At 40.1% G+C, this 21,434-nt stretch overlaps 1 protein-coding gene across 1 annotated transcript in view; it reads right to left on the reverse strand.

Moving 5' to 3' along the window:
• LRBA (LPS responsive beige-like anchor protein) overlaps nt 1-21,434 on the reverse strand; it is a 357,313-nt gene that overhangs the window by 76,053 nt on the left and 259,826 nt on the right. Inside the window, 3 exon segments of the mRNA XM_079990486.1 lie at nt 1,182-1,334; nt 12,266-12,385; nt 14,432-14,572. Coding sequence (XP_079846612.1) covers nt 1,182-1,334; nt 12,266-12,385; nt 14,432-14,572 — 414 coding nt within the window.

The raw sequence follows: 21,434 nt of genomic DNA on the forward strand, positions 1-21,434 counted from the left end.
CCCCCCCCCCCTCATCATGGAGTTCAAAGTGCATGAGGTTCCTGGATAGAATCCCATGCAGGCACTGACCAAACTGAGACATACTTAGGCTCATATGCTTTCATTCCATGGTCTATTTAACATTATATGCACATTTGTATCACAGAGCGATATGATTCTCATCCTATAATTACAGAAATGGGCCTTGTCTTAATACCTATCTAATAAATATTAGGTGGCATAAAATACAATAAACAAATAGTAAAGAAAATATTTACAATCTCCTACCCCGTTTTTTTCATACTATGTCACATAATGGAAAATAAAGTCTATCAGGCTAGAATAAAAGAATATATATTTTACAATACATTGCAAGGTATGGAATGGATGAACCCAGATTTGAGCTCTTTAAAAAGTATGATAGAAATAACTTAAGATGTATTTAGGAGGAAAACATCGCCGATTATGACCAAACTAACAAACAAAAATGGGGCCGCAAGTGAAGATGAATGGCCAGTTACCTCGAGCTAACCCATATGGTAAAGCTATCATGGAAAGCAGGTGTGTGCTTTCAGTGGCTCATTACAGATAACAAAACTCAAGTGAGATATAGCTAAAGATGCAAATAATTACAAGTTAGCACAAAAACATTAAAGTGAAGTAGTAGGTGGAAAGCAGGTGGTTTGAAATTCAACTTTTTAACTTGTTACAGTTAACATACATAAAGGGTAATGGTGCCCTCTGAACCAGAACTAATCAAATGCCTAATGTGAAGACATGAACATTTTGTCTATCTTTCACTAGATTAACAGTGTCATCAGTAATGCCAGAAATATATATGTGAGAATATAATAAAGGTATCCCAAAAAAATCTTACATTACATTAAAACAATGAGAAAAGCATGAGGGTCTACTGCTGAGGTTTTAAAAGAATCTCACTAGGCATTCCCAAGCCTATGAGTACACCTAAAATAGCTCTTTGAATCCTAGGCTTCATAAATTTTAGCTTTACACAGAACAAAGGGACTAATCTCATTCTCTAAGGAAAGACATTTCTAGCACCAGCTCTTAATACAGAGAATAGGTAAAGGTAAAGGTACCCCTGACCGTTAGGTCCAGTCGCGGACGACTCTGGGGTTGTGGTGCTCATCTCGCTCTATAGACTGAGGGAGCCAGCATTTGTCCACAGACATTTATCTTACCAATCTATTTATGCGAACAAAGTCTTCTGGGGTTTTGGCCCATGGTGGAAGTTCAACATCAGACACTACTGTTCCATCATCCATCACTCCAAGATTGTAATTATTGTAGTTGACAAACATCTCAGGGAGATAATAAAATTCAGGAACCAGCTCCTATGTAAAAATGAAAACCAACATGTTAAGACGAAAGGAAAACTTTGCGCGCACACACACACACAATCACTTCCTGCCCTCTCACAGAACCTCCGTGAATGAAAAACTATTTCATCAACAGAGGGATAAAATTAGATACATTTTATTGGTGCTGGCAACATGACCTCTCCAGAAAGTCTTATCTGCTACCATCCTCTGAGGGCCAGGTTTTATTCCTTTTTGTACCTTTCCATGCACCATGCCTTTCAAACAACTTTTACTTTTAATCTGGGCATTTCAACCCTATAATTCATATTTTGTTTTTGTTTTTTGCCAGAAAGAACAAGTGCTTTTATTGTTTTGTATTGGTGATTGATTGACTGATTGATTGATGGATTGATGGATTGATTGCCAAGAGACGATGCCCATACAAGTATAGTTAATAAAGAAAAACTAAAACTAATAAGCAAGTCCCACAATGGCATTTCACACACTGAAACTTGCTTAGTAAAAACAGCCAACTGCAGTCCTACCACTATGGGTAAGTAACTTCTGGACTGCAAGTATCACAATCTATGAGAGCAATCTCTTTGCTCACAGCAACAGCAACAATATCCATTAAACAATGGCTAATTTAAAAATTGAATGGACTCCTCTTTTAGGAGCGGAATGAAATTTATGGGTGCAATCCACTTACTTTAAATGTGGATTTCAATTCAACTTATAAAGTTGGTCTGTTTGTTGTCAATTGGTATGAATTGCTGATTACAAAGAGTCTGTTCAGCAATAGACAAACCCAAGCAGCTCTCTAATGCAAACGAGGCTTTTGTTATTTTCTGAACAAACACCAGCATCCCTGCCCCAGAGCCACATGACAAAAACTGAGTTTTAAGAAGCAGCCATACATATAAGCAATTGGCTGCTTTTTCTGAATACATGTATACGCTGCCTTAGGTTCATGTTGCAAAATGTGGGGCACACATGTGTTGAGTGATTACAATTGCTTTTCTACTTTGTGTGTTTCTAAGCAAAAGAATTTTTAAAATTATATATATGCTATAATGGAACATTATATAAATGTCCCAACTAATGAAGGCACAGTTAAAGCAAGCTTACATTTTTGCAGAAAATCTATCAATTTCTTGTAAGGGGCACTTCATGAATGGAAAGGCTTAATATTTGCAATTGCTCCAGGAAATTAGTAACTGGTGTAAAATTGGTCTTCCTTCTAACAAATGAATAGTGCATGCTATTTAATAAGCAGAAAAACACATTATGTGGAGTAGCTCCACTGGCTAACTATGTAAGAGGCCCAGTAGATCAGATTCTAAATCCACTCTTGACATGGGTCAATGGATCAGTGGTCTTCCAGATACCACCCTCAGGGTCAGCTATGGCCAGAACAGTTTTCCAAATAGCTGAGTGCAATGGTAGGTCATCAGATTATGGACAGGGTCAGCCCAGAGTTCCCGGAGAACAGACAAGAAGAATCAAGCAAGAATTAAGCTATTATCACCTCAGTGCTTGTGAGAAAAACTTCAGATATGCATCCTATATATTTGTATACAGTCATGCTAATTAACCTATAACAAGGTCAAAATGAGTCTGTGATACAAAAGAAAAACATGCTAGCAAATTATATGGACTGCATCCATTAAATTAAATGTAGTGGTTTTTAAAATCACTTAAAATAACAACCACACCACGTACGTCTCCCTGATCACCTACATGAATTGCAATTAATCACATTTAAATCAGTTCCAAGAGGGAAAAGTGAACTATTATCATTATTAATTATTTAACATACATCTTGCCCTTTCTCCCATATGAGCCCAGGACCACAGACAAGTGGTAAAACAATTAAAACTTCTGAAAACTATTCCAATATAAAAACAGGCTGGAAAGAATCTCTACTGGGGGGGAAACTTGTTGAAAGAGGAAGGTTTTCAACTGTTTTCGGGGAAAAAAACAACAAAAATGGTGTCTTATCTAATATTTAACTGGAGAGTATGCCAAAGGGAAGGTGCCACCGTACGAGAGATCAAATTCCTAAATTCTGCAGCATGAACTTTTAATAAGATGGTATTTGCAGGAGGCGATGTCCAGTGCAGTGGCTAACTAGGTGTGTAAGGGATGAGTCGGTTTTTAGGTATCCTGGCCCTAAGCCTGTACAGGAGTTAAATACCAAAACAAGCACCTTTAACTTTTCTGGTATAGTGGCTACTTGGCAGCCAGTGCAATTTTTTTGGCAACAGCAGCATAACATGGTAGCAATATCCTGCCTCAGTGAGCAGTCAGGCTGCTAACATTGTGCACTATTTGCAGCTTCCAGACCAACTTCAAGGGTAGTCAAGCATAGAGCTTATTGCAGTATTTCAGAGGAAGTTGTGAAATGGAATCGTGTTAAGTGTCCTGATTCCTCACTCCCATAGCTGTCAAGTGTTCCTTATTTGAAGGGACAGTCCCTTATTCCAGGGCCATGTCCCGCTGCTGTCCCTTATTGATGGATGTCCCTTAAAAGTCATTGGTGCTGTGCAATGCCAGGTCCATAGGCAACAAAACTGCCACCATGCGTGACTTTTTTGTCTCGCAGGGGATTGACCTGGCTTGCGTGACGGAGACCTGGGTACGGGAAGGCGAAGTAGTCTCCCTACATGAGATAACACCCCAGGTTTCTCTGTCCTCCATCAATCGCGGACTGTGGGTTGGGGGGGAGGAGTAGCGTTGTTATTCCGGGAGGATTGCTCTTTCAGAGCTCTGCCATCACCGGCGATCTCCGGCATTGAATGTGTTGGTCTCGTGTGGGGCACCAAGGAGAGCTTGGCTGTCTGGCTGGTGTACCAACCACCCAGCACACCTGCAGCCACCCTGTCAGACCTGCTGGAGGTGGTGGCAGGCTGGGCCTTGGAGTTCCCAAACCTACTGGTTTTGGGAGACTTCAACTTCCATGCCGATGCCGCTCCCTCCTCACAGGCTCTGGACCTAGTGACTTCCATGGCAACACTAGGGCTCTCCCAGTTTGTTTTGGGCCCCACTCATCAAGCAGGCCACACGCTGGATCTGATCTTTGGGGCTGGCATAGATGTGATCATGCTCCCCGCTGTGGAAGTGCCATGGTCTGATCACTACGCTCTGAAAGCCAAGATTGACTTCCCGCTCCTCCCCGGCTCGGGTGGCGAACCTATTTGGGCTCGTCCGCGAAAACTGATGGATCCTGATAGATTCCGACAAGCCTTGCGGAACCCTGCTCCTCCTGGCGACTCATTAGATGACCTTGTTGAGGACTGGAATAACTCGCTCTTGGCAGCCATTGATGAGATCGCGCCTAAGCACCCTCTGCGACCCCGTCGAAACCGGGCACCTTGATTTACTGAGGAGCTCCGGAAAATGAAGCGGGATCTCAGACGGCTAGAGCGAGTATGGCGACGGACTCGTGACGGAGCCTCAAGAACATCTTATAGGACACTTATGAAAGCCTATGAGATGGCTATGAAAGCTGCTAAGAAATCTTACTTTGCAGCTTCCATTGCATCCGCTAGCTCTCGCCCGGCACAACTTTTTAGAATAATTAGGTCAATAACGTCCTTAGGAGGACAACCAAATTTAAGCACAAATTCGACCCACCGCTATGAGGCATTCGCGAGCTTTTTTACGGAGAAAGTCCTGTTGCTCCGCCGTGACCTCCCTGCCAATTTAGATACAGTGACTGAACTGGAGGCCCCTCAACTGACTTCAGGTCCAGTGTTGGACCATTTCGATCAGATACTCCCTACTGATGTGGATAGATTCCTCCAAGTTGGTAGGCCCACCACCTGCCTCCTTGATCCGTGCCCGTCTTGGCTGATTAGGGAGTGTCCAGATGTTGCGCGGACCCCCCTGGTTGAAATTATCAATTTGTTCCTTGACACAGGGACATTCCCAGGGGAACTGAAGGAAGCAGTGGTGTGTCCACTCTTAAAAAAACTTCATTAGATCCCTTAGACCTATCCAATTACCGCCCAGTTTCAAATCTTCCATACCTGGGTAAGGTAATTGAGAGAGCGGTTGCTGAACAGCAGTTCAGCAACAGTTTCTGGAGGAAACATCGGCATTAGATTCATTTCAGTCCGGTTTCCGTCCTGGTTTTGGGACGGAGACGGCTCTGGTTGCCCTAACAGATGATCTCCGTAGACAACTGGATCGAGGCGGGTCAGGACTGCTGATCCTTTTAGATTTGTCAGCAGCCTTTGACATGGTTGATCATGATCTTCTGGACCACCGCCTCGCAGACGTGGTTGTGCTCTTTTATCTCTGGTCGGGGACAAAGGGTGGCACTAGGGAGGGAAATGTCGTCGTGCCACTCCTTGGTGTGTGGAGTGCCGCAGGGCGTAATTCTCTCCCCGATGCTTTTTAACATCTTTATGCGCCCCCTTGCCCAGATTATCCGGAGCTTTGGGCTGGGCTGTCACCAATATGCTGATGACACTCAGCTCTATCTGCTGATGGATGGCCACACTGACTCGGCCCTGAACACACTGACCAGATGCTTGGAAGCTGTGGCTGGATGGTTTTGTGGGAGCCCCGACCTGGCCACAGTGATCCATGTGACGGTCATCTCCAGGTAATCATCTACTGTAATTCGGTCATCTACTGTAATTCGCTCTACGCGGGGCTGCCCTTGAAGCTGTCCCAGAAACTCCAGCGGGTACAGAATGCTGCAGCGAGGCTCCTCACGGGGTCTCTGCCATGGGAGCATATTCACCCAGTGCTTTTCAAGCTGCACTGGCTCCCAGTGGAGTACACGGTCAGATTTAAGGTGCTGCTTTTGACCTTTAAAGCCCTTCGCGGCCTAGGACCCTCATACCTACGGGACCGCCTCTCCTGGTATGCCCCACAGAGAGCCTCAAGGTCCATAAATAACAACACCCTAGTGGTCCCAGGCCCTAAGGAAGTTAGATTGGCTTCAACCAGAGCCAGGGCCTTTTCAACTCTGGCTCCGGCCTGGTGGAACGCTCTGCCTCATGAGACCAGGGCCCTGCAGGATCTGATTTCTTTCCGCAGGGCCTGTAAGACAGAGTTGTTCCGCCTGGCCTTTGGCTTGGAGCCAATTTGATTCCCTCCCTCTCTCTCTTTTTTTTCTTTTCCTTCTCCTCCTGCGATGAGGCTACATTTTAATATTTTAATGTTCCATTATTTTAATGTTGTATTTTATTTTTGTTTTTAAGTTGTAATCATTCATCTTGCTTTTATTATTGCTTGTAAGCCACTCTGAGCCCGGCCTTGGCTGGGGAGGGCGGGGTATAAATAAAAAATATTATTATTATTATTATTATTATTATTATTATTATTAAATGTCCCTTAAATGATGTCCCTTAAATTTCAAAGGAAGCAGCTCCTCTCCCTCCTTCCCTGCCGGCCAGGGAGGAGGGAGGCTCCAACTGTGTTGCTTGGCTGCGTTGCTCACCCAATAAGAAGTCTAAGAACAACTGGAGGATGGAGCTTGCATGCCTTGTGGCTAGTTAATGCAAGCTGAGGAGGTTTTTGAATGCTGGATGCCATTTTGTTGCACGTGCTGCTGCAAACTTTGCAGTGCAAAGCCAGGCCGGGGAGCCATCTTAAGCTGAGGCTGCATAGGCCTTGTGGTGCATGTGATTCAGATTCTATTCAGTTGAACCTCTGGTTACAAAGTTGGTTGGACAGTGTTCTCAGAGCTACCAGCATGAGTTTGACCAGACTGTAGGAGGACAGGAAGACTGGAGTGCCTGGAACAGGTGAGGCTGCAGGTCCCTTATTTTGGCTGCTGGTCCCTTATTTTTAAGGCTCCTGGTCCCTTATTTTCAAATCTGTAAGTTGACAGCTATGCTCACTCCACCTTTTGAATCCCAAATGCCCCTTCAGGAACAGCTACTTCTTTTGCAAAGATGTCATTATGCTGCTACTGCTTCGCACCTTCAAAATGAAGTCAACGAACTGCACAAAGTACCATGCAACAATAATTTAAAGAAAAGCGGTCTTTAATTTTGTTTTAATGAAGTTCAAAACTTTAATATATCTCTGAAATGACCTTTTTTAAAAAACATTACTATTTTGAGTCCAGAAGTTTCCAAATTGTGTTCTTCTAACCCTTTTAGTTTGAAATGGATGAGGATGTAAAGATAAATGAAAGGCATGGAATGGAATGGAATGGATACAAGGACCATAAGCAGAACAAGAGGATGAAATACCATTCATCAGGTGTAGGTGTGTGTATATGAAAGCCCCTACACAACTGACAATGACAATCAGATTTTAATTCCTGCGAGAAGGATTCCTTATACATACAAGAGCTCCTGTTTGTAGTTTAAAGTCTGTCTCTGGACCTTGGACATAGGCTTTAGTGACAAAGCCTCCAGCAAACTGAGGGTCCTACCATATTAATACATTTGTGGACAACTAGTACTCTAAATCTAAAAATTATGTTATTTGACTGTGATGGAGAAATTCCTGTTCTGATTAGTACCACAAGGATTAGCAGGATTGGCATGGGAGGAAGGACTACTATCACCTCACAGGAATAAGAACCTGTTTAAATTAGTTATTTCCTATTGCGCTTCCTGTTTCCTTTACATTGTCATTAATTAAAGCAATGTTCGGAAGTGCCCTTAGTTAGTAATAAGCTCATAAGAACTAACTTTATCAAGTTAGAAAAATCTTCAGTCTTACATTTTCCACAGCAACATCTGTCCCAAGGTAATTTACTGGTAACTTAGCCTCACAGCACAAGCTGACTGTTACACTTCCACTGGAATATATGTTATCACTCTCAATCTATTTTCAACAAATTACATCGAAGACGTCATTGTGTTTGCTCCCTCCCTTCCACTCAGTCTCTCGCTTTTCCCTCAACCAAAGAGTTGGGAGCGGGATACTCTCACAATTAACAAACATATGTACAACTTATTTTACTTTACAGCATAAAATGGATTATTGGTCAAGTATTAGGAAGCTCCTCTCACTTGAAATCTGCTACTCGAAAAGAAAGGGAGCAAGTGAGTTGTTGCCATTGAGAGCATGTGGACCTGGGAAAACTGGTTGACACACCAGTGCATGTTGTAAGAAGAATCTCATGGGCCAGCTTTGGAAGCAATTTGTGTCATTTGGTATCACAACCCAGGAAATAAAGTTTAGAGTATACATGCGGTCACAACCAATCCTTGTCACCGTGTCATGAAAGCCCTAAGACTAGTGATCAAAGCATCGGGCTAATCTTGAATTACAGCTTAACCTTTGCTTGAACCTTGCATATTTTATTTTTGAGTGATGATACATTGTATTAGTTCCTTCCTGCCTATCTGGCCTAAACATTGCAAATTAATAGTAAAATGGCAGAGCGGGGAAATGTGCAAATTGCAAATGCCTTTCTCATTGTTACCTTCTTGTCAAGTGAATATATATATATATATATATATATATATATATATATTCCATCCCAACGCTTTCCCCCATCTTCCTTCTAAGTCAAACATATGTTTTTACTCCATAGTTGTGTAGAATGTAAAGCATATTTTTTACCTTCCCAAAATACCTTTAAAATATTAGACAGATGTGAACTTTGACACAGTTAACTACAATTTGACTTTTACTGCAGATAATTTTCATCTGATGGATCATATAGCAAATAAGGACAGTCATCCTTTCTTCTGAACAAAGTTGTATGGGAACTGGCTGAATTCAGGTGAATTCACTCGATGTCAAAGGCAGGCTTTAAAACCATTTGTGTATGTATACTCTGACACTTACCAAATTAGCATCATTAATGGTGATGCCACTGGATCTCAGAAATAGTGACCAGTGGATCTCAAATTTCAGCAGTTCAGGTGTTCTGAAATCCTTTTGAGTCATGCTCAGACCTCTGCAACTTTAGACAATGTTCAACAGCACTAGCCTGTCACCTGACTCAGTAAGTCTCCCCTGCACCTTCTCTTGTTCATGCTTATCTTGTTAGGCCTGACAGTGCTATAGGCATCAGGCTTAAGCCTTGGACTCTGCTGCAAGCATGCAGGAAGCACACAATGAGGCTACACTGAAACTAGAAAATACTGGCTAACTAATTTTCTCAGCCTTGGGAGGGTGCTGAATTGTGCCTGATGGTGGAGGTAAAGGTAAAGGTAAAGGGACTGACTCGTGGCCAACTCTGGGGTTGCGGCGCTCATCTCACTTTATTGGCCGAGGGAGCCAGCGTACAGCTCCCTCAGGTCATGTGGTCAGCATGACCAAGCCGCTTCTGGCGAACCAGAGCAGCGCACGGAAACGCCGTTTACCTTCCCGCTAGAGCGGTACCTGTATATCTACTTGCACTTTGATGTGTTTTTGAACTGCTAGGTTGGCAGGAGCAGGGACCAAGCAACGGGAGCTCACCCCATCATGGGGATTCGAACTGCCGACCATCTGATCGGCAAGCCCTAGGCTCTGTGGTTTAACCCACAGCGCCACCCGCGTCCAGAGGAATAAAGGACACGGGGGATCAACATTGACTAGTGTTCCTAGCCCTGCCCACTGGGTGCTGCATGGTCTGGGGTGGAGGTATCAGAGCAAACCAGAGTGCATTTCACCCCCTGTGAGAGAGAGTTATGATTTTGTTTATCTCGTAACAAATCATTCCTAGTTGAAATTTGCTTATCACTGTATTCTCACTACACTGTCATTTTGTTTTTTAAAGTAAATGTCTTATATTTCAGACAAAACAAGCCATATAACGGACACTGCAAATTAATGCACAAAAGGGTAATTTAAAGCTACTGTTGTATATACTAAATCAGCCTTCAGCCATTCAAAATCAGTTTATGATTTAAGGATAGTGCATATCATTTGAAAAGCAATTGCATTTTTGCATTACTTGCCATAGTTATATGCTACATGGCAAAACCAAATGCATTCAATATATTAAGGATTAATTTTAAATTATAGCATGCTTCTTTGCTTATATGTTAAAAATGCTGGATAAATGCCACACAGACATTATCATCACTGTTTATTTGGTTATCATGATTTTTTAAATTATTCATTAGATCCGCTTCACATAATCACACTAAGGTACAGTAATGAAAATAGTTCCTAAGAGAACATAGTAGTGTTTTTTTTTTTAATGTATCTATTTTCTGAGGTGAGAAAGGAATGATACTTATTATGAAACTATTAGTATATACTGGCATGGCAAACAAAGATTTATAAATAAAATATATTTATTCTAATCACATAGGTGAGCAGCTAAATACTTTGCAGATTGGAACAGAATTAAACTTAAGTTTACATAGTAATTTTGGAGTACATAGTCAGTAAAAACAAGTAATTTAATTTGGAACCTATAATATGACAAGTGTCAAACAGAATGTCAAATGGTTACATCTCCCACAACATTTTTTTACTATAGATAGTCAACCATGTAATGGAATGCATTAAGTTAGGTAAAGGTAAAGGTACCCCTGCCCGTACGGGCCAGTCTTGACAGACTCTGGGGTTGTGCGCCCATCTCACTTAAGAGGCCAGGGGCCAGCGCTGTCCGGAGACACTTCCGGGTCACGTGGCCAGCGTGACAAAGCTGCATCTGGCGAGCCAGAGCCGCACATGGAAACGCCATTTACCTTCCCGCTGGTAAGCGGTCCCTATTTATCTACTTGCACCCGGAGGTGCTTTCGAACTGCTAGGTTGGCAGGCGCTGGGACCGAGCAGCGGGAGCGCACCCCGCCGCAGGGATTCGAACCGCCGACCTTTCGATCGGCAAGTCCTAGGCGCTGAGGCTTTAACCCACAGCGCCACCTGCGTCCCTGCATTAAGTTAGGTGGGCTAAAAAACATTTTGAACATAGAGTTCTCAAAAATGAACCCAACACTAAGAGAAGTCCCAGCATCATGTAAGATTTTGGACTATAAGACTGGAGGCCTTGCAGGGCTACAAGGCCATTCCTGGGCAGCTCGTCCCACCTTTCTGGCCCATACAAACTTCCCTTTCCACACTGGAGACAATCACAGAGGGATGCCAAAAGCCATTTCCTATGCATGTAGGTGAAGTGGTTTGGACTATGGAACTAGGTTTATAGTTGTTTGCATCCTGACTTGTACTAACCATTTTTAATAATAATCTTCTTTTTTTCCTATTTCATACCAACAAATATTAATTTGTTACTTATAGAGGATTAGTTAAATACAATGGGCTTCAACTTTATAAGATTAAAGCTTACAATTTAAGTTTTTGATTAGCTTCCTAGATCATTATCCTATAAGTAGATGGGTGTCTCTTCTCCTTCAAAGTGACCATCTTATTCTTTTATGGAAAGGAGGCGGGGGCGGGGATAGCAGTACACTAAGAAAGCCAAGTTAGTCTGTAGTTACTTTGCCCCTTTGGCAAATAATATTAGAGTTCAGAGACACATTAATCTGATTTGATAGGCCTTTTCGGCAAAAGTCTGTCTCTGCTCATATTATTGAAAGCTTACATTAGTGGTCCTTGATCTCTGACCTCAGCATGTAGTATGTTGAATATAGTAGTGTAAATACGTTCAGGAGCTGGGGGTGCATATTTAGTTACATCAATGCTGTAAAATAGCACACAGTTTTTAGCAGACTTCAGAGTCACCATCAGCCCATAATACTAAGTGAATTTATTTCTGTAATCTTTGCAGCTTCTTAAAGGTTATATGCCTAGCAAATCTAATAGATTCAAAATCATTCAGTATTAGTCCAAGAACATTTCACACACTAGTTACCCTCCCTTGTATAACAAACTACTGCACCTGAAGCAATCACCCCTTGCCTCCATTTCCCTTCATTTCCCACTGTTCCCCCTCTGTCAAATCTTAGACTGCTTAGCTCTCCAACACAGGAACCAATCCCTTTGTACTCTGTAAAGCAGTGTGCACTTTGATGGTGCTATATTAACAGAACATCATCAATATGAAAGCTCACTATAGGAAGTGAAGAATGGTCACTGAAGTTTACCTTGATATCAGAGGTGTCCCGTTGACTATTGCGCCATGCCCTTGAAATTGATGAAAAAGTTCTATCTGCATGATCAAATTTGCCCCCTTGCAAGTTTAGGAAAAATGTTGTAAAAGGTTCCTGAGAAGAGAGAAACAGAAGCGGAAATATATTTTGCCAATTCTCAATTAGAATGAAACACTAAAGGTTATTGACAGGTTTTATTTTTGCGGAGAGTAAAAGAAAAACAACAACGTGGTAAGATGTGTCTTGTTTTCCTAGAATATCTCATTCTACAGATCAACACAATCAGTGAAAAACACAGGTTCCCAAATTCACTTACATTTTGTATCACTGTATTTCAATGCCTTTTAAACAACTGATACTATAGCTAGGAATGTGTATATTCAGGTGATTAAATAGAGGAAGTGTTCCATAATGGCAGAAGCCTTTCCGTCAATGAAAGTTGAAGCCTGGATCTAACTCATTTAATTCATTAGATTTATATATGCATACATACTAGGATCCAAGGGGCTGTCTGAGCTTTCAGGTGGCCTTGAGATATCTGAATTGTTTTATTTAAACAGCAAGCACATCCCCACCGTGACTCTTTGCAAACTGTTTTTGAAATTTTCCCCAGTTTCCAAAGTGGCTTTCATTTAGCCCTGGAGGTGGAGGGGCAAGAATTATGTTCAATAAAAGCAGATCTTTGGGGTGCATGGAACTAATTATGGGGCTCTCTGGATCCTAAATATTATCCAGAGTCAAAACTTTCCTATGACTATAACATCAGAATGTGCAACTTTACAGTTCACAATTAAGGAAAGAAAAATGTTTGAGCAATTGAAAAACCTCCTGCTAGTCAGAGGACACTTAAGCGCATATTAGTGGATAATTGCTTGAAATTAGCAAAATACCATAAATTACTTCAAGGATTTATGTCTGCTTGTACCAATGTAACAAGGTTTAATTAATGATGTGCTGCTAATGCTTTCCCAAAGAAATTAGTTTCTATCAGATAAATCATCATTCCAGTTTATTTTACAGAAATGTGGCCTGTTTCATAAATATTAGACGTCTGGCCATCTGAAACACTATTTGTAAACATATTACAATATTACTTCAAAAGGGGGCAATTCTATTTCTAGATTGCATCTTAAAAGCTTATTTTACTTATCAGTGATTCACATGCAATCTGCATTAATTGGTCAGATTATGTTTCATTTCTTAAAAAAAACAACTTGCATGCAAAAAGTAGTTCTAAACGAAAAGAAACATAGAGAGAAACCAGCTTTAAAAACATATTTTAAGAAAGAGTTTTCATACTTATTTGAAAAGTGTAAACAAAAAACCATTATCATTGCGATTACAGTCATACCTCATGTTGCGTCTGCTTCAGGTTGCGTTTTTTCGGCTTGTGGACTGCCGAAATCTGGAAGTACCGGAATGGGTTACTTCTGGGTTTCAGCAATCGTGCATGAGCAGAAGCACTAAATCGTGCTTTGCGCATGCACATTAGCGCTGAATCGCAACCCACATGTGCGCAGATGCGGGTTGTGAACGCTGCGGGTTGCAAACGTGCATCCAGCACGGATCACGTTCGCAACCCGAGCGTCCACTGTATTTGAAAGTAATTGTAGTTCTGATAGGCAATAATCAGACATGGGGTGAATCCAGAGTTCGCTAGTGGACAGTCACAGGCAGAATCTGGATTTCCAGATCCCTCATCTTCTTGCAAGGCCTCCCTCCAAATAAAATGCTACCAGACAGTTGTGGAATCATGCTGAGGGGCATGGGTTGTGGAATGGAGAGTTGAGAAGGAATAGAGAGCATGCAAAATGCAGGTGGTGGAACCTTCGTCTCCATACATACAAAGTGCCTCTGCCTGATTTCCCACAAACACTCCTTTCCCTTAGTCCCCTGAACCAATATCCAATACCAGTGGCCGTAGCAGGTCTGCTGACCCTTGTCCAAGCATTTTTTGGGTGCTCTGGAGGGTTAAAGGGCAGGGGGAAGTCAGCCTCCAAATGCTACCATCATATGTGAAAGTTCTTTGGACTGAACCCATTGATTTTAATCAATTTTCAAAATCTCTGTTGCTGCCACCCCTTTTCGATTTGAAAGATCCATGCTAAGTTACAACTTCCCTTACAAATTTCAAATAAAACTCTTTCAAAGTCTACTTACAATTCTTAACAACCAGGTGAGTGTAAAACTTGCTGTTGAATAGTGAGTGCCATAATGAAACTTTGGAACTTGATCATCTTCCCATGTTTCATGGCGGTCAGCAAAGAATGCAGCTCTTTTGGGATTCAGAGCCCCAATAGGCTATGGGTGAGAAAAAGAAACATACTCATCACATTATAATATTGACATTTGTTGTCTTCCACTTAATTACTAGTCAAAATTAAACACATAGTACATTATTATTACTATGATAACAATAACAAGAATAATAAATCAAATAGTTTTGAATTTGAATGCAAGTAAGCATAATAAGAGGGAGGTAAGTGACCTTTTTCAACCCAGATGTAACTGTACAATCTTCTTACTTCAGCAATGCATGAAGTAATTATTGCCAAGTGTCTCATATACATACTGCAAACACAAGTGGAACTGCTTCCCTTGGCAAGATCTGAATGCATTCAATAGCATGGATCATTCCCACGCAATCACTGTGTGGTCCCTTTCAATTGTACAATTCTATGACTCCCGTTGCTCTTTCTCTTCTCTCCCTGTAAACCCATAAACCTTTCTTTCTCTTAGAACCTCTCCCCCATCTCCCTCCACTTCCTGTTTTGTTTTGTTTTTTTTTGTGTGTGTGTGTTCCCTTTCATGGGCGTGGCCAGGATTAGGGGGGGCAGGACTTCTGTTAGGGGGGGCAGAACCGATGTGATTGGTCAGTTAAGTATTTCTATTGTTTTACTTGATCGGGCCCATGTTCTCTTTGAATATGGAAAACCCAAAGCAGAGAGCTGTTAAGAGAGAGAGCTATTAGCCCTCCAGCTTGCTTACAATACCAGGTTTCTTAACAGCTGCTGCTTGGCTCCTTCCTGGAGATGCTACTGCTCTGGTCCCTGAGGAGACAGCATTTGGGTGAGTCGCTGTTTCTAAGCCAGCCCCACAGAAAGGAAGAGAAGGGGGGTGTAGGGAGTGGGAGTGTTGCTGGACACGGACCACCCATTGCCCCTTCTTTCCACCAGCCCTTCCCCATTTTCTATATTATTTCTATATTATTTCTTTAAATAATCATTTCCCATCCAAGCACACAAAGCTGCGATCTGGTAAGTAAAATATGCGTAAGATACCAATTACCTGTAATTAACATTTCCCTTCCCAACCTGCAAATTATGAATACAGAACTGAATTTAAGTTGTGGGGAGTTGGGAGATGAGAGATATAATTCTTCACTAGACTCCATCTTGGGCTCAAGGTAGTGTGGGGGAGGAGCACATACCAAATATCTACCCAAAATATGTACTACTTATCCATCTTTGGGACGTAATTTTCATTGGGGGAAAATTGATTCACAAGAGACTAGCAGAAATTAGTTTTAGAAAACCAGAAGCATTTATGGAATTCTTGTTCCCATGTTACTTTTGTAGATGACAACATTGTTAATAGAAACAGACTGACATACTATCATTTATATTGTTATTTATCAATGGAACTGTACTTTGTTTTGCTTTTGTTGGTAGATATCTTTCTACTCCTTTCTTTACCAAAAAAAAAATGTCATTAACCACTGGAAGTTTTCTAATTTGAAATATTACAGTTTTTAAAAGAAGTGGTTGCTATATAAAAGGCTTTTTAACTGCAGCAGAAAACATTCCAAGGAAGACTTCAGTTTAGTCTGATGTAAACTATTGCATTTGTCAAAGAACCATTACGGAATCTACTTCATCTTTTGCTTTGTGACACTATTCAGCCATGCTTTCTTTTGCTTTAAAAAGGAAGACAAAAAGATCATTGGTAAATAAATTATATTTAGTAACAATGTAAACAATACGGTGTTCGTACGGCATTAAAGCTTTCAAAAATACGCTTTTTGCTGCTCTTGCTTTTATTATTCTACAAATAAGACCACCACAGATCAATACTTATAGAATTACATTCACTGAATATAAAGCTAAAACCAATTAGAATCGATTTAATTCTCTTTTGAAAAAAGAAATAAAAGGTATCATGTGGAGATCCATACAGACAGAATGCACAGTATTGATTTTTAAACTAACCCCCCCCCCTTTTTTTTTTTTGCTACACTTGGTTTCTGAAACCTGGCAACAGGACAACCATCAAGGCATGTCATGTTTATTTGCAAGCCATATATATATATATAATATAATATAATATAAAAATAAATACACCAACTGTGGGAGAAAGGCTTACAAATAAAGAACTATGGAGTTGTGTACTGACAATGATACACTATCAGCTTACTCAGAGAAGTTACAGAGGGAATACACACATTGAATTATACATTACACAAATGCACTGATTTATTGTGGTAATAACATCCACCTCATTAAAAGATTCTGCTTTGCTGCAGTCGGTAGGCTACATATTGTTTACTGCTATAAATTAATGGCAGTACACAGAAGACTGTGGAACCCCTGTAACAATAGATCTGTAATGACAGTGCTGTATATCATGGCTTCCTCAGCAGCTTCACAATAAAATGGAGACAATGTATTGGGCTAATACATTCTACCACAGTGACCCATATTTTCCTGACAACTGCTATGAGGCCTTGCTAATAGTTAACTAATTATCAAACATTCGAGGCAAAAAACACTTCTAAAATTCTCTTTTTATCCTCTTATATAAAATGTTCGATTTATGTTTACTATCACACTCTGAAATGAGCTAGTAACTACTGTTCTACTTAATTGGCTTTGAAGAGGCATTATTTTAATATGGATGCCAAAGCTAGGAAATTCCCAATCGTGATGCATCAGCCATAAATGTGCTTATGGAAACTGAGTGCCAAGAGCTGCTCACTGGCCCACACAGAAGAAATGACATTCACAGGAAAATGAGCAGTCCTTTGACCTACAGTAATACAATCCATCTTACTTGCTGCAGCAATGGGCTTGCTTAGCAATAAGAGCAACACAATTAAATGGTTAGATGCTGCTGTAAGAGATCCAAGAGTTTTAACTGAGAAATCCAGGCAGACGCTAAACATGTTACTTACGTATTCTGCAGGTGTTATAAAAGAAAATCCAACGAAGTCATATCCATGAGCTATTCAAAACCTTCTAACTACAACCAGCACAACTACAATCCCACTGACATCTCTTTCTGGGAGATACCACAATAATAAAATGAATAAACTAACAATATGCTGCCATTTCATGATACCCAAAATGAGGTGACTGCATCACACTATCTAATGGTGAGACCAGGATGGGTGTAGCTTCTCTGTTGCCTTATCCTTAGGACTTGGAAATGGCAATCAGGTTTGTGCTCCTCTCCTACAACCTCTTCCCTCCCCAGTAATCATTAAGGCCTACATCAACACCACCTGAGGCTAGCCATGATTGGATACAGGTGTTTTAAAACAGCCTCAAAGCTGGTTTCAAATCCTGATTAAGAAACCAATGTTGTAAGGCTGGCCCTACAATTAGGCAGAGTGAGGAAGTTGCCCGAGACAGAAAATGCTTTTTTCTTTTCTTTTCTTTTCTTTCTTTCTTTCTTTTGAGGAGGGGAGACAGAGAGTGACATTTGTTGGAAAACAGAGCTGTGCATATCATGTCCATTTCTCTGCACCTGTTAAACTCAGATATAGTGAAGAATGCTGTCTCATCAGTGAGTGTAACTAAGTTTCAACTGCTAGCATGGTTGACTTCTAAACATAGAATATAGGAGCACCTTGTCCTTTGTCTCTGGCCCTACAACTCATTTGCATTTTAAATGAACTAAGCCTGTGCTGGTGCTAGGTGTTACCACAATAGCCTTGACCACCTGAGGGAAGAACTAAGGGGCGGGGGTTAGGGGACATATTAAAGAGAGACATCTAGCAGGGAGATGTTAATTCTAGGGAACTGTGCCATTATAGAATAATTGTCTAGAAAGTTTTCATCTCCATTAGTATCTTTTTTGAGAAGTGGCACCGTGCTATACTAGGCCAACTTGAACACAAAACCTAACTAGTCTACAACTACAGGATAAGGTTTAAAGCTTAAACTGCTCAGGAATGATAAAGGCGGTGCTTCGAGTCCACTCAACAGGAGGAGAAAATTATTTTTCTACCGTTCAAATCCTATTCACATAGTCTCAGCCTATTCCACACAATAAATCATATATTATAGTGTCACAAAATAGCAGTGGCTTTGGGATAATACCCATGATGTGCGCACAACACAGACACTAACCTAATAATTCTAAGCACTCTTATAATACAGCATATTTATTTTAAAATGTATATATCTTTACAGGTTTTTATATATATTATTATTATTGTGGCAAAGGCGAACAGATAAGTAGCCCATGGTTGGATTGCTTAAGGGTCATATGCCTTTTTCATGGCTCAGACAACTATTTGTAGCTGCTGCTTTTATCTGACTGACAAGTATAACCAATGGATTGTGATAAGCATTTTTATCAAGCCCATGGGTATTTTGTTGTGTACACTGAAGACATGGTGTGTTGCTATTACTGTTATCACTTCATACTCCTGATTTGATTTAATACCTTAAAAATACACCTAAGCCGTAGAGTGCATTTTTAGAAAAGCGATTTATTTAAATATCCTGTGAAGAGATCTTTGAATATGTACTAGCTAAACTGGAGAAGTAATGTTTTACACAAACTATAATGACTTTAACCACCTTAAGAACACTGAATCCACTTGGACCATGTGTGGTATGTTAGTTCTGAAGTAAGTAAACAAAAATGTTAAAATTCTACATATCAAGCAAAGATCCTCGTTTTCAGATTTTAAAGACTGAAACTACAATTGGAAGCTCTAGCCCTGCGAAATATGCACTAGGGTAAGTTTCCATTCTGTTCCCCCACAGTGTTGCATTGGAAACTATTTCTGAAAGTTGTACAGGACATTGAAAGAAGCTTACGTAGGCATGCTACCATTAAACAAAGCATGTAAAAGCTGCATGCAAGTGTGAGGTTCATAGGTTCAAGGTATTCTGGGGTTTTATTTAAATAAGACATATAGACTCTGGAAACTATTAAACTGCACCTCAACCCTAAAGTTGATTTTTTAAAAGTTCACATCAATCTTTAGAGTTAGACTTTTATCCTGCCTGATATCAAAGGCTCCAGAATCCTACAGAAGCATGATACTAGATTACATGGTTAAACACTGCAAGTGCAAGAAGCAGATAAAGTTTTGGCACAGTATATTGTTGGTAAAGTAAAGCATCTTCAACAGTTGTTCCATAAATTAAAGATAAATATATTAAACAATACTTTAAGGGTTTGTTTGTTTTTTACCTTTTCCCAAAATCTCACTATTCATCATTAATAAGCATTGCAAACAGTATCTTCTGGATTGTTGCTTTAAATAAATGATAATTACATATCTCTAACTCAGACATAGGGGGAGGTGGGGCACATTGTTGCAAGGGGCAGATTGATACACCAACAATATTTCAATACTGAGAACCGTTATTCATGCCGCGACATCACTAAAAGGTGTCTATACATGTGTGAGTACAACAGTTGCGACCGCGCCGCCCGCCAGTTAGCCGTTGGCATTTGGCGAGAGTAGGTGTGTTTTTAGGACAGGCAACTAAAAAATTATGTGAAATGTAAAAGTGTTCCAATGCTGTTTTACGTCATTTAGTTAAGATTTAAAAATACCAAAGGTAAGTCATTCCACTCAGTAATCAGGATTACACGTGATTTTTAAACAAGTTCAGCGGTTTTATTAATAATTGTTATTTTTTTGAAAATGTCTGTTGGGTTACTTTGATACACTAAGATACATATAAAAGTGCCCCACTAGTGTACAATAGTGCCCCAATACACAAGTTTGCATGAAATCACTAAACTAGTTATTCTGTTTATGTGATGGCTGTTGTGTTGGATTAGTATTGGCTCCATCCACTATGGCAATTAGCCATGGGTGTCAACAACCTATTATCAAGTGTCATATCTCAGGAAGAAACCAGGATCTTGTATGTTTGTCTTCTCCATTGTAGAAGATAAGACAAGTGTTGATTTCAAGGATGTTGTTTTGCAGTTGCCAAAACTAAATTTCTCAAAGGGCACATCTCGAACACCATCTCTTTATACTTTTTCTATTGACTTAAGTGGATATAATGTGCAATAGAAGCTAAAGGTTAAGTAATTATCTAATTTTAATAAGCATTTTGTTTAAATTACTATTTTTTGACTACCTAATGTGAGTTCTTACACTTCTTTAAGTTTTTCCAAAGGTGTTTTTTTAAATGGATAGGTGTTTGAGGAAAGATAAATATAAGTTTTGATGTTTTGTTAAGAAAACCTGCCATAAAGTATATGATACGTGTGAAACACTGTTAGTTTTGATACATAATTAAGATATTAAGTAACAAATTGTACGGCTAATTATGATCTCTCACAATAAAAATTGGTTTTTTCATTAAATTTTTGTAAATAATTACCATTCTCATACAATTTATGCTTTGTATCAAAGTGCCCCATCCAAAGTATCAAAGTGCCCTGTAGGTGTGGCAGAATGATACAAAACCCATTTTTTACTCAAGTCATTATATTCTCATTATCTTCTAACTTCAATGACTCTTTTGATTACTTTTATAATACTGATTCGTTATGTCATGCATAAAGCAAAAATATATATTATTTGACTCATTTTTGTTACATAAAATATGCGATTGAATTTTTCTGCATCAATCTGCCCCACTTCCCCCCTAAACCTCATAGAGCTCAGTGGGACTTAGCATTTGGTATTGGTGTTAAGAATTTCAAACTTGATTTCATTTAACACTGGGTCAGATAATGAATGTGAGCTCAGCAGGAAGAACAAAACACATGGGTGATGGAGCTTGAATACTCCATACAGTAACCAAACCCTGAAAAATGGACACTGACAAGAAGATAGCATTAATCGGAAACCGCACTAAAAATGCAGCAGATAAAAGAAGTGATGTCTGATCAACTGCAGTTAAATGCAGGAAGAATGGATCATAAGTTGAGATGCAGATTGCAAAGACACAAACATTCA

The sequence above is a fragment of the Podarcis cretensis genome (genome assembly GCF_951804945.1).
Source record: "Podarcis cretensis genome assembly, chromosome: 9".
Taxonomy (NCBI): Eukaryota; Metazoa; Chordata; class Lepidosauria; order Squamata; family Lacertidae; genus Podarcis; species Podarcis cretensis.